At 35.5% G+C, this 14,034-nt stretch overlaps 1 protein-coding gene across 1 annotated transcript; it reads right to left on the bottom strand.

The window, feature by feature from the left end:
- Positions 1 to 2,867: 2,867 nt before the first annotated feature.
- LOC134249743 (uncharacterized) lies at positions 2,868 to 14,020 on the bottom strand. Its single transcript, XM_062732093.1, has 6 exons — positions 13,989 to 14,020; positions 10,758 to 11,963; positions 9,884 to 9,978; positions 3,571 to 4,104; positions 3,247 to 3,424; positions 2,868 to 3,072 (listed from the first exon to the last, which is right to left on the bottom strand). The coding sequence occupies exons 1-6, from the start codon at positions 14,018 to 14,020 to the stop codon at positions 2,868 to 2,870; spliced, it is 2,250 nt and encodes a 749-aa protein (XP_062588077.1).
- Positions 14,021 to 14,034: the final 14 nt, after the last annotated feature.

Genomic DNA, 14,034 nt, shown 5'->3' on the forward strand with positions numbered 1-14,034 from the left:
GGGCGGGGCCAAAATGGCCGACCAAAGTTTTACATAGAAATATATAGGAAAATTCTTTAAAAATCTTCTTCTCAAGAATGACAAAGCCATAATTCATCATATTTATATGGGAGCACGCTCATGTAGTGTAGATTCAAGTTTGTTCAAATCATGACCCCCCGGGGTAGGGCGGGGCCAAAATGGCCGACCAAAGTTTTACATAGAAATATATAGGAAAATTCTTTAAAAATCTTCTTCTCAAGAATGACAAAGCCATAATTCATCATATTTATATGGGAGCATGCTCATGTAGTGTAGATTCAAGTTTGTTCAAATCATGACCCCCCGGGGTAGGGCGGGGCCAAAATGGCCGACCAAAGTTTTACATAGAAATATATAGGAACATTCTTTAAAAATCTTCTCAAGAATGACAAAGCCATAATTCATCATATTTATATGGGAGCATGCTCATGTAGTGTAGATTCAAGTTTGTTCAAATCATGACCCCCCGGGGTAGGGCGGGGCCAAAATGGCCGACCAAAGTTTTACATAGAAATATATAGGAAAATTCTTTAAAAATCTTCTTCTCAAGAATGACAAAGCCATAATTCATCATATTCATATGGAAGCATGCTCAGGTAGTGAAGATTCAAGTTTGTTCAAATCATGACCCCCCGGGGTAGGGCGGGGCCAAAATGGCCGACCAAAGTTTTACATAGAAATATATAGGAAAATTCTTTAAAAATCTTCTTCTCAAGAATGACAAAGCCATAATTCATCATATTCATATGGAAGCATGCTCAGGTAGTGAAGATTCAAGTTTGTTCAAATCATGACCCCCAGGGGTAGGGCGGGGCCAAAATGGCCGACCAAAGTTTTACATAGAAATATATAGGAAAATTCTTTAAAAATTTTCTTCTCAAGAATGACAAAGCCATAATTCATCATATTTATATGAGAGCATGCTCATGTAGTGTAGATTCAAGTTTGTTCAAATCATGACCCCCCGGGGTAGGGCGGGGCCAAAATGGCCGACCAAAGTTTTACATAGAAATATATAGGAAAATTCTTTAAAAATCTTCTTCTCAAGAATGACAAAGCCATAATTCATCATATTTATATGGGAGCATGCTCATGTAGTGTAGATTCAAGTTTGTTCAAATCATGACCCCCCGGGGTAGGGCGGGGCCAAAATGGCCGACCAAAGTTTTACATAGAAATATATAGGAAAATTCTTTAAAAATCTTCTTCTCAAGAATGACAAAGCCATAATTCATCATATTTATATGGGAGCATGCTCATGTAGTGTAGATTCAAGTTTGTTCAAATCATGACCCCCCGGGGTAGGGCGGGGCCAAAATGGCCGACCAAAGTTTTACATAGAAATATATAGGAAAATTCTTTAAAAATCTTCTTCTCAAGAATGACAAAGCCATAATTCATCATATTCATATGGAAGCATGCTCAGGTAGTGAAGATTCAAGTTTGTTCAAATCATGACCCCCCGGGGTAGGGCGGGGCCAAAATGGCCGACCAAAGTTTTACATAGAAATATATAGGAAAATTCTTTAAAAATCTTCTTCTCAAGAATGACAAAGCCATAATTCATCATATTCATATGGAAGCATGCTCATGTAGTGAAGATTCAAGTTTGTTCAAATCATGACCCCCGGGGGTAGGGCGGGGCCAAAATGGCCGACCAAAGTTTTACATAGAAATATATAGGAAAATTCTTTAAAAATTTTCTTCTCAAGAATGACAAAGCCATAATTCATCATATTTATATGGGAGCATGCTCATGTAGTGTAGATTCAAGTTTGTTCAAATCATGACCCCCCGGGGTAGGGCGAGGCCAAAATGGCCGACCAAAGTTTTACATAGAAATATATAGGAAAATTCTTTAAAAATCTTCTTCTCAAGAATGACAAAGCCATAATTCATCATATTTATATGGGAGCATGCTCATGTAGTGTAGATTCAAGTTTGTTCAAATCATGACCCCCCGGGGTAGGGCGGGGCCAAAATGGCCGACCAAAGTTTTACATAGAAATATATAGGAAAATTCTTTAAAAATCTTCTTCTCAAGAATGACAAAGCCATAATTCATCATATTTATATGGAAGCATGCTCAGGTAGTGTAGATTCAAGTTTATTCAAATCATGACTGCCGGGGGTAGGGCGGGGCCAAAATGGCCGACCAAAGTTTTACAAAGAAATATATAGGAAAATTCTTTAAAAATCTTCTTCTCAAGAATGACAAAGCCATAATTCATCATATATATATGGAAGCATGCTCAGGTAGTGTAGTTTCAAGATTGTTCAAATCATGACCCCCCGGGGTAGGGCGGGGCCAAAATGGTCGACCAAAGTTTTACATAGAAATATATAGGAAATTCTTTAAAAATCTTCTTCTCAAGATTGACAAAGTTATAATTCATCATGTTTATATGGAAGCATGCTCAGGTAGTGAAGATTCAAGTTTGTTCAAATCATGACCCCCGGGGGTAGAGCGGGGCCAAACTGGCCGACCAAAGTTTTACATAGAAATTTATAGGAAAATTCTTTAAACATCTTCTTCTCAAGAATGACAAAGCCATAATTCATCATATTTATATGGAAGCATGCTCAAGTAGTGTAGATTCAAATTTGTTCAAATCATGACCCCCAGGGATAGGGTGGGGCCAAAATGGCCGACCAAATTTTTTAAAGAGATATATGGGAAAATTCTTTAAAAATCATTTTCTAAATAATAGCAAATCCATGATTGGTCATGGGACTACTTTTGGATTTAAACTTTACAATAAAAAGCCATTTTCTACTTTTTCCTACCCTTAGTGCTCAGGTGAGCGATGTGGCCCATGGGCCTCTTGTTACACGTATTATCTCGTTTAAGTCAATTGATAGTTACCTCCATTGGATGATTGCTTGATCGTTTTTGAGTTCAGTGCACTATTTTTTGCTTCTATGACAGAGTAGTAAGTTGTATTGTGAGCAAGGTTTGCAAAGGAACATTTGTTTTTAGTGCTTCTTGATAATGTTTCCATGGCAACAATGTCATCAAGCCCCGGGAAGGTTCCAACACCCCAGTGATATCTACAAAAACATATATTTTCAGAAAAATGACAGTAGCTTAAAAGACAGTTTGAGTAAATTTGAATTTTTTTCTCACATTAACCATTTTGTATTTCGATACAGCCACCAAACTGTATATTTTGCATCTTTAATTACATATATAAATATTAGATATATGTATCTATTGCTAGGTACTCTTCGATTCCAGATTCTGGGTCATAAAAGCCCTTCCAGCTTGCACATATCCGATTATTTTCAGGTTGATAAGTTTGGTCTTGTCCGATAGTATTTCCATCCAACACCTCCCCTGCTATAGGATTGGTTCTATCAATAAGTATAGGGTCATCACTATGCCCAGCTTTTGACAATTCGACTACAAAAGACAAAAGCTTACTTATCTTTATAAATAATTATTATCAATAATGGTGTATAATCTGATTATTCGGATCAAAATTTAGAAGAAGGCTCATAGCTGCGTGACAGATTAGTAGGTATACATGTAATTGATTTAAAATTTACCATTATTTACAGCTCTAAGTCTTATCCAAGCCGGTTCTCCATCTGTTATGTTTAGATCAGTTATCAAAATGTAAGGGTTCTCCCTTTTTGGATACGAAATTTCCGAATAACCTCGAACCTCCACATCATGTTTTGTTTTTCCGAGTCCAAAATCAATCCGCGACAAGAATGATTCTTTGTCTTCTGCTTCAAAATATATGGCCATAATATTAAAGTCTTCGTCAAATAGTATATCGGAGACACCTTTAAATAAAGGCGGTGTTGTATCAACAACTATAGGGGTTGAGTGACAAACTGTGGTTACTAGGGAACCACCGTGAATAACATTGTTGATGGCCTGCACGGTGGTGTAATATTTTCCGTCAGGAAGATGTATATCTCGAGCATATCCCGTATATGTCCAAAACCTCTTGTCGGAAAGATGCTGATGAGGATTTTTGAAGTCAGATATGTCTGTTCTACAAACTGATGTACCAAATGCCCACGTGTATCCCGATATCCCACTTTCTTTATCAGTGAAAGGTCGCCAATTCGCTATAAAATAATAAAAAATATTCATTTAGTTCTACACGAATGGGACCTTTATTCATAGAAATGGAGACGAATGGACAACTATCAAACCTCTTTAACAAGAGGCTTATCATCTGAGCACTGTGGCTAAGAAAAAGGCAGAAATTATTTCAATATTAAAAAGCACAAATGCATAAGTGCCCCCGACCCACCCCTAAAAAAGGGGGGTTCTGATTTGTCATTTCTTTGCCGAACTGTAACTTTTTTCCATATGTCTTTTAACTTTTGTTGTGGCTTCAACCTATTCCCAGAGGTCATGATTTAAACAAATCTGAATCTACACTATCTGAGCAGGTTTTTATATAATAATCATGGTTTTGCTATTCTTGAGAGGCCGATTTGCATAAGAATTCCTTTTTATCCCTATATATAACTTTGTATGTCCATTGTGGCTCCACCCTATCTCCCGCGGATCATGATTTGAACAAGCTGGAATCTACAATACCTGATGAGGATGCTTGCAAATAGTTTACGACCAGTCATGGCCTTGCTGTTTATGAGATTTTTTCATGTATACTCTGTTTTCTTTTGTTCATTGTGGCCCCGCCCTATCCCCCGGGGTTAATGATATGAACAACTTTAATTTACACTACTTGAGGAAGCTTCCATATAAATGACCAATCCTAGATTTGCAATTCTTGAGGACAAGATTTTTCTTATTTAGTCCTATGTAAAACTTATTGTCTATTGTGGCCCATTCCTACCCTTGTGGGTCATGATTTGAACAAGCTAGAAAGACTGGAAGGTAAATTACCAGAGGATGCTACCATATATATGGCAAGATTTGTAAAGACGTTTCCTATATTACTAAGAATTACTTTGGTCTTCCATTGAAGCCCAACCCTACTCCCGGTGATCATGTTTTGAACAAATCTGAATCTTCACTACCTGAGGATGCTCCATATAAATATAACCAATTATGGCTTAGAGGTTTTTGAGATGCTGTTTTAAAAACAATTCCTATCTATTCCTTTGTAAAACTTTGCATGTTCATTGTGGCCCCGCCCTACCCCGGGGTGGTAATTTGAACAAATCTGAAAATACATTACTTGAGGATGCTCCACATCAATATGAAAATCATGGCTTTGCTGAGTCGAAGAAGATTCCATCAATCTATTGGAATTCCCATTGGTACCAATTGTGCCCCGTTATTAGCAGACCTATTTTTGTATTCATATGAAGCAGAATTTGTGCAAAATCGTATGCGTAAAAAGAAGAAAATACTTGTTGTAGCCTTCAATTCGACATTATATAGATATATCGACGACGTATTTTCAACTAACAATGGTAATTTCCATTCTTATGTCGATAAAATATATCCTAGTGAGCTGGAGATAAAAGATATCACAGAGTCTGACACACCTGTTGCATATTTGGATATTTTACTTGAAAAAGACGTTAATGGTAATCTAACAAATAAGCTCTATGATAAACGGAATGACACTAACTTTCCTATCGTCAAATTCCCTTACTTATCCAGCAATATACCTTCATCACCTGCAAACGGAGTTTATATATCTCAGTTTGATTCGATGCGCAAGAGCATGTTCTACGTATGAACAATATCTAAAACGTGGTAAATTATTGACACACAAGTTGATGAAACAAGAATATCAGCAGTCTCGTATAAAGTCATCATCTGGTATAAAGTCATCATTTCGTGCGTTCTACGGCCAATACAATCACCTTGTCAGTAAGGAACACGCGGCGGGTTTGACTGGTCGGCAGGGGATGCTCACTCCTCGATGGCACCTGATCCCTCCTCCGATGTTTTGGATATGTTTTGTTTGCTCTGCTCCTATTTTTTTTTGTTTTATGAACTTTTGATCTTGAATCCTGTTTGTTACCTCCATATGTTTCCTTTCAAAATTTTTCCTATCTATTCAAATGAAAAACTTTGATCCTCCAGCGTGCTTCCACCATATATCGAGGGTCATAAATTAAATCGGCACTACCTAAGAATTTTCTACATAAGGCTTATCCTTCCTGGCCCAAATGTTCTTATGAAGAAGATTTTTAATAGATGCCAATCACTTTCTATTTATTTGTAATTATCCCCCTATGAAAGAGGGTGCGACCCATTCATTAAGCAATTTTAATCCCATTTACCCAAATATACTATGTGCCAAATTTGATTGAAGTTGACCCAGTGGTTGTGGAGAAGAAAATGAAATTGTGAACAGTTTATGACAACGACGACGACAACAACGACAGATTACATACAAATTTCGATCAGAAAAGCTCGCTAGTACGGCGCCGCTGGAGGGCCAAGTAAAAAAAATATTTTTATTTGTTAGGACAAATTAGAAATTCGTTCGGACGAATTAGATATTCGTTCGGACAAATTAGAAATTCGTTCGGACGAATTAGATATTCGTTCGGACAAATTAGAAATTCGTTCGGACGAATTAGTTATTTGTTCGGACGAATTAGATATTTGTTCGGACAAATTAGAAATTCGTTCGGACGAATTAGAAATTTGTTCGGACAAATAAGTTATTTGCTCGGACAAATAAGTTATTTGCTCGGACAAATTAGATATTTGTTCGGACAAATTAGAAATTCGTTCAGACGAATTAGTTATTTGTTCGGACGAATAAAATATTCGTTCGGACGAATTAGAAATTTGTTCGGACAAATTAGTTATTTGTTCGGACGGATTAGATATTTGTACCTCTCCAATAAGGACAGGGGGCTATAATTATGCACTGTAAATCAATGGACTAGGGAATATACCAGATTGACCGGTTGACATCTTAATTCACCGGCTCGCGAGTCATAGGAACAACCTGAGATCAATACGAACAGGTTCATTTTTGTGAAGTTTTCTTAATTCACAAACAGGAATATTTAATTAAAAACCCATTGAGGACCTTTTTTTCATTTTATACACCGCATATGTACCGATTGATTGATTGAATGTTTTACGCCGATTCGGCAATATTTCAGCTACATATCGGCGACATATGTATCAGAAATGTATTTCATAAATCATTTACATGTCATGATTAATAAATTGCAGGGTAGTGAATATGTACATAAAATTATAAGAAGGAGATCAACATTAAAACGACTTATCTTCAAAATATTTATTGATAATGCTGTTCATTAAAGTTATTTTGCAAAGAATCAAAGTAAAATGAACCATCTTGGTGCAAATCGCACATTAATCGCGGTGTCCTGAAAGTTGTTCACATTTTCTCTAATTTAACTAATTCGTCCGAACGAATTTCTAATTCGTCCGTACAAATAACTAATTTGTCCGAACGAATTTCTAATTTGTCCGAACGAATATCTAATTCGTCCGAACAAATAACTAATTCGTCCGAACGAATTTCTAATTTGTCCGAACAAATATCTAATTTGTCCTAACAAATAACTCATTTGTCCGAACAAACTTCTAATTCGTCCGAACGAATTTCTAATTTGTCCGAACGAATATGTAATTCGTCCGAACAAATAATTTATTCGTCCGAACGAATATCTAATTCGTCCGAACAAAAGACTAATTCGTCCGAACGAATTTCTAATTTGTCCGAACAAATAAAAATATTTTTTTACCTGGCCCTCCAGCGGCACCGTACGCTAGAGCCTTCATAAAAAAATTGTGATGTATAATTTGACAGCAAAGTGTGTTAAAACCTGGATAAAATCAATGCACTTTGAAAAAAAATTCAAAGTGCTTTAAATTTAGGATACAGTGTACACTAAACGCACTTTGTAATTTTTTTTCCAATTGCGTTAAGAGTGTACCTCGACACCTTTTTACCACTGAAATATTTAACGCACTTTGAAAAAATATGCTTAAAACAAAAATTCTAGACTTAGATTTTAGTAATTGATTTGAAATCAATTTGTAATAATTATGTCTTTTGAAAAACGTTTTAATTTACAAATATTGATTAACCCTCATGAGAACAAGGAGACGACGAATAGAGGGTCTCTCAGCCAAACTCTTTATTTTCTAAAACATATCCGTCGGTAGCAAATTGAAAGTGTACCCCCCCCCCCCCAACACACAAGGTAAGCCCAAATTTTCAATGCCTATATTATGTATATCTTTGCAAAATATTTTTGTGCCTAAGCCCCCATCCACCCATCCCGTACAATGCTTATGCTACAATCAAATATATACTCAACAAGAAAAGAAACACACAAATTAAACATGATAATCTAAGTTTTCAGTTTAATCCTTATTTTATTAAAAGTGATTTTAGAGGGTTTTGATTAAAATCAAACATGTCCTTTGTTGCAAGTAGAAAAGTGAAGTTTATGTTATTGTCGACGCCTCAAAATTCTAGGGGCATACCGTCCTAACCAATCCATATGTCTTTGCGACGCGTAAGCGCTGGTGGATTTCCAATGTATGGATGCCGTGCACAAATAACAGCTCCTCTCAGTCTCTTGCGAAAAATTTATGAACTTTAATGCTGATTTTTTCACCCAGCAATTATAGCAGCAGTTTTTACAGCGTTTCTGAATCGCTTGTGGTGCTGAAAAAGAGGGGGGAGCGGCGGTTTGACGGTCCTGCATGGGTGTGGTTACCTGTGAACGGCCAGTTCTTGGTCTTTCGACGTACGTATATATGCTGCAAAGCCCACTGATGTATTCCATATACAGTTGCAACTTCCTGTTGCGTAGCTCCGACTAGTATCATCGTTAGCACGGTTGCGTTCATCTTTGTTGAGGCGTGGAATTGCAGCATCAACATTGAAATCAAATCTTATATATATGGGTTTAAAAGGAGGGTTTATTGTGTCTCTAAATTCAAAACATCAATGAAAATAGACATCCGATTTAGAAGAAATCATGAAAAACACTACTTTCACAAACACGTTTAATAAAGGGAGATAATTCAACACTTGGGATTTAAAACCCAATACTGTCCATTTAATAGGTCACAGGTATCCAATGATAAAAAAGATAGTTGTTCCATGTACATTTTCAAAATATCTTTGACGAGTAAAACAATATGCGTTTCTTTTTTTGTTGAGTATATGTATTTGCATAACTGGCATGACGTTGAAAATTTCAATAAATTTTAGTTTACATAAAATGCATGAAACTGTAAAACTTTAAGCAGAGTAAAACATTTGAGAGAGAAAGAATTTTCAAAGTATGGAAAAATCAAAATCGCTCACTTTCACACCCTGAAGTGACCTTATCAACGAAAAATTATCCAACAGGTTCATCATTTATCTATCTATCATACCTAAGATTTGCTAGAATATTGACAAAGCCATACCCATTTTTTTTTCTCAATGTGGGCAAATACGGTCGATGTTAACGCACTTTGAAAAAAAAATTATTTTTTCAAAGTGCGTTGATATTGTCCCAAATTTAACGCACTTTGAAAAAAATTTCAAAGTGTGTAATTTTTCAAAGTGCTTTGTAAAAATGCAGGTATAACATTGATATTGGATTTGCAAGGACTTACTTTTTAATTTAAAATCTTTACTATTTTTTTTTAATCTTAACTAATTTTTTTTAACCCTAGAATATTATTTTTTAAAACCTTTTAAGAACATTTGTTTTACCATATACATTTTAAGCTGTACACAGCATGATTTTGATTGGAAATTGTTATTGATAATTTAAAAAATATACATGTATATATGATTAATACTTTGATCTTGATAAAAATAAAAGGGATAAACAATTGTATGCATTAAAACATGGGGAATATATGGATTCAAACAGATTGTGCTTCAGATGATCTAATAACAGAAGAATATACATGTACCTGACGCAAAGTGATTAGTCAATGTAAACTTTGTCTCTTTTTCCGGGTGATGCCCATTATATACAGTAGCTGCGTCTTTCCCGTCTACTATTTTTCTGCCAAAAAATAATAATAATAAAACATACATGTATACAGAAAATACTGAAGAAAGCAAAATAAGAAAACTTTGTAGTGGCTTCAACTTGACATTTAGCTACATGTATATCAATGACGTATTATAACCAATTACCAATAGTAACTTTTATTCATATGTCGACTTAAAGTGAACTTGAAATAAAAGGTACAGCAGAATCTGACAATATGTTTCTTATTTTGATATTTTACTAAAATAATTACGTAAAAAGTAACCTTACATGAAAACATTATAATTATTATGTTGGCTGTAGCTTTTATTTTTTTTTCACAAACCTTCTTTACTTTAGAAGGGATATATACTTATCACCTGCATATATATTTTACGTCTCCCAGTGGATTCGATATGCAATAGCATGCACTGCGTCGACCAATTTATAAAACTAAGCAAACTATCACAGAACAATTTGACGTTACCAGACCATCGAGTCTCCTCGCAAATTCTATGGTCGATGCAATGGCCGTCTCAACAAATACAATCACATTAACTTTAATGCTGAATGACCTCTTATACTAATAATTAGGTCATTATTTATGCATTGTCTACAGAATTTTCCCGATCATGACAAAAAGCACAAAGCCTTTGGCAGGGGATGCTTACTCTGATGTTTTTACAGGTCAATGTTTGCTCCTGATCTGTATTTCTTCTATGTATTTTTGAGTTTGATAACGATTTATCTCCCTGTTCGGTTCCATGGCTGAAGAAAATCATGCGTTAACATTAAGACATGAAAGAATATACCTGTGATTTTGTCTCCAGGTTACTTCCTCACAGCTTTGGAGTATTGATGCATGACATTTATCAGCAAAAAGCTCGTCTTGGGAAGCATTGCCAATAAAATGAGGTTCTGGAGGAGTGAAGTCAACAATAGTACCTTTTGATGACAGAAGACTTTTATACATCAATGAATTTGTTACTTCTGCGTTTATGTAATACCTTTCACCATGTAGTAAATCAAAAGAGTATTCAAAATTATGAGTATTTCCGACGCCAATTCGTTCAAAATGCTTATATGTCCCGCTAACTTTAAGATCAGCGCTTGGTCCTTCAATTACTTCGTGAACATCACAAGTTTCAGAATGGAATTCGTAATCAAAAGAAATACACTTTTCACCAGTATTGACACATACTAGAGCACACTCCTCATGATCTTTGGTTTTTAATGATTTCATTGGTGTAACACTCAGTTTACCATCTTTTCCTCTACTGAAAGATTCAATGTTATCAAAATGTTTGACCACTTTTGTAAAGTTGAAAACAGACCAATCTAATACTTGATTTCCCTTATAACCTGGCGCTAATCCAATTGCATAAGTATGGTTTTCTTTTAGAGGGGAGTCATCAAACACGATAATGGTAGCTGCAATCCTCTTTGGATGACTGGTATAGGGATATAACACATCTATGCGTCCACTCGGAACTGTATTGTCGTACGTTGAAAGACTACATGACCTTACCATCGAATTGCCATCAGTTGTTACTCCTTTAACAGACCAGTATAGAGGAATTCCGCTAGGTAACTTAAGCGGAGCAAGCAGAACAGGTTTAGTCATTTTAGACCAAGGAAGAACATCCGTGCCTCCGGGTGTCGTACCGACAGAATACGATAGGGATAATTCTCCAAGTGAAGCTGCTAATTCAGTAGACAACAGAAAGGCAGGATCTGTGGGATCTCTTCCATTAACTTGCTGCACACTGCATCCATCATTTATGCTTCTTTTTCGTAAAAGCTTTGTTTTATAATATGAAAATTCTGAAGAAGGTTTCTCTATTATGGCTGGTTTTCCTTTCTGTTTAATAACCTTTATCAGGTTGGCATGAAATGGAAAGAATTTTATGCTCCAGATGTTTTGATCGAAAATCCTTTTTTCCACAAAGAAAAATCTGATGTAAGCGACAGCACTTAACCTTAGTTCCAGAGGAACTATATTAAGATCAACAGAAAATCTGAAAGTAGAAAAAAATTCTGTGGTACACAGCTTAACCAGATGATGTCTTTAAACTACAAAATTAAAAAAATTAAATTCGATGATTAATCCCAATTCTTAATCCAGCTACGTCTAAAGCAATATCAGTGGAGGGTATGGGGCAACTTAACGGAAAATCTTGACAAAAAAGAGGTCCATGGGCGTGAAGGGTCACCTGATTATAATACAATACTCTAAGGAATCCATTAGAGTATTATATAAACAAGTAACAAACTGGCAGATAAAAATATTTTGAACAAAAGCAAGCGAGATAGGATAATCAGGGATAAATAAAATCGTCTAGTACTCAACGCAACTTAGTATGTAATTTTCCAGTCGCATTGTAAAATTTTCCATTTGTAATTTTAAATTTTATTTGTACTCCGTAATTTTCCATTTGCATGGCAAGATATTCGGTTTCTGTTGTATAATTTTCCATTTGAATTGTATATTAATTATTTTATTTGTTTCTATATATGTAGATTTGTATTGAAAAAAAATCATTTGAATTGTATACTTTTTCATTTCCATTCTATATTTTCTATTTGCATTTGTATTATTTCTTATTTGTAATGTAAAATGTCTTATTTGCAATGTAAAATTTCTTATTTGTAATGTAAAATTTCTTATTTGTATTCGATAATTTATCAAAAGATAGTTTATTAATTTCGTTTACAAGTACTTTATTGGTCAAGATTTAGCCCATCCTTTCATGCCACGGTCCAGAGTTCGCATTAGCTCTCTCCAAGTACGGAAGATAATCGTACATTTTGGACGTGGCCTGCGACGATGGATTTCGTCTGTATCCTGTTGAAAACGAGCAAGATATTCCGGGTGCTCTTGAAAAGCAGACTATTCAAGACAGATGCATGAAATTTTAGCAAACTCTATGTTAAGCCATGTCATACAGTGGGATACATTGTTGTAGGAATCCATACGTCAACTTCCTGTTTATCAGTTTGTCTTTCCATACTCATTCCAATCAAAGCGCGGGTATTACTAATGAGGATTGGCTCACAGACTTTTTGTTTAAAGATTTTCAATGGTTATTGCGAAATAATATATAAGTGATGTTAAACCGGATGCCATGGGCTTTCGTCAAGCTACGCATGCGCGATAATGCTAGATAGTTTGCCAACCTCTAACGAGAGAGCGCGCTCTGCAATCTTTACCTTCACGTGTTGTACAGAAGCGTAAAACGCCCTCTGGTGAGAGATGGGATAGTTTGACTCTAAGACAACTTGCCCTTAGAACAATTCACCCTTTCCAAAATAGATTATGCCAATCATTGGCAAACTTCGCTCTATAATGTCTGTACATCGAATTTTTGTATTCTTTGGCGTAACCAAGATCTTATTTTCTCTTTCATACATACATTCTTATAATCATAGATTCAACTACTAAGTGTTAAAAGATTGCGTTTACCATGTTTACCGGTATTAGTTTTGTGCATCAAGGTTTGCAAAATAATTTGAAAGACAACAATCCATATACATGTACAGGCCTGTAGCAACATTTTTCCATTTGGTGAATTCCCGAGGGAGAAGCGTAAAAAAAATCTTGTTACAACAAATCTGTGCTAAGCGTGTTTTATTTATCTTTCTGGTGATAGAATCTTCCGTATAAATATAGTACAAATGCCACGTCCCAGCCGTTATGGGCTACTAAGAACATGTATCGAAATATCCCGATTTTAAATGACAAAACTGTAGGCCAGTTTTACTATGAAAGTAATATCACATCAGTGTAGAAATGTTTATGATTAAGGTAAATCTGTGCCACCTTTCAGAGTAACCAAATAAACTCGCGCATTAATGCATCGTTGTTACGAGAATAGATATGGGTAATCCCATATCCAAGAAAAATACGAATTTTCATTGTCCTCGGATGATTTTTAAGGAAAAAAAGCTGCACATAACTCATGTTACGAAACTGGTGTAAATGCTTCATATCCGTAGCAAATATTATCACCAGTCTAGGCGTCACTAGCAAACAGAACACAAACCTGTGCTTGTAAGACCAAATAGCTCTGGACATTTAGCGATGCACCT

The sequence above is a fragment of the Saccostrea cucullata genome, unplaced genomic scaffold (genome assembly GCF_032062105.1).
Source record: "Saccostrea cucullata isolate Sc308-1 unplaced genomic scaffold, CSIRO_AGI_Scuc_v1 ctg305, whole genome shotgun sequence".
NCBI classification, from domain to species: Eukaryota; Metazoa; Mollusca; class Bivalvia; order Ostreida; family Ostreidae; genus Saccostrea; species Saccostrea cuccullata.

Excerpts from the sequence above, each read along its gene's own strand:
- LOC134249743 (XM_062732093.1), bottom strand. The coding sequence starts at position 14,020 with ATGTCCAGAGCTATTTGGTCTTACAAGCACAG. Across the intron at positions 9,979-10,757 it reads ACCTGGAGACAAAATCACAG|AAAAATAGTAGACGGGAAAG; the intron begins GTATATTCTTTC and ends ATTTTTTGGCAG. Across the intron at positions 3,425-3,570 it reads ACTTAGAGCTGTAAATAATG|TCGAATTGTCAAAAGCTGGG; the intron begins GTAAATTTTAAA and ends TGTCTTTTGTAG.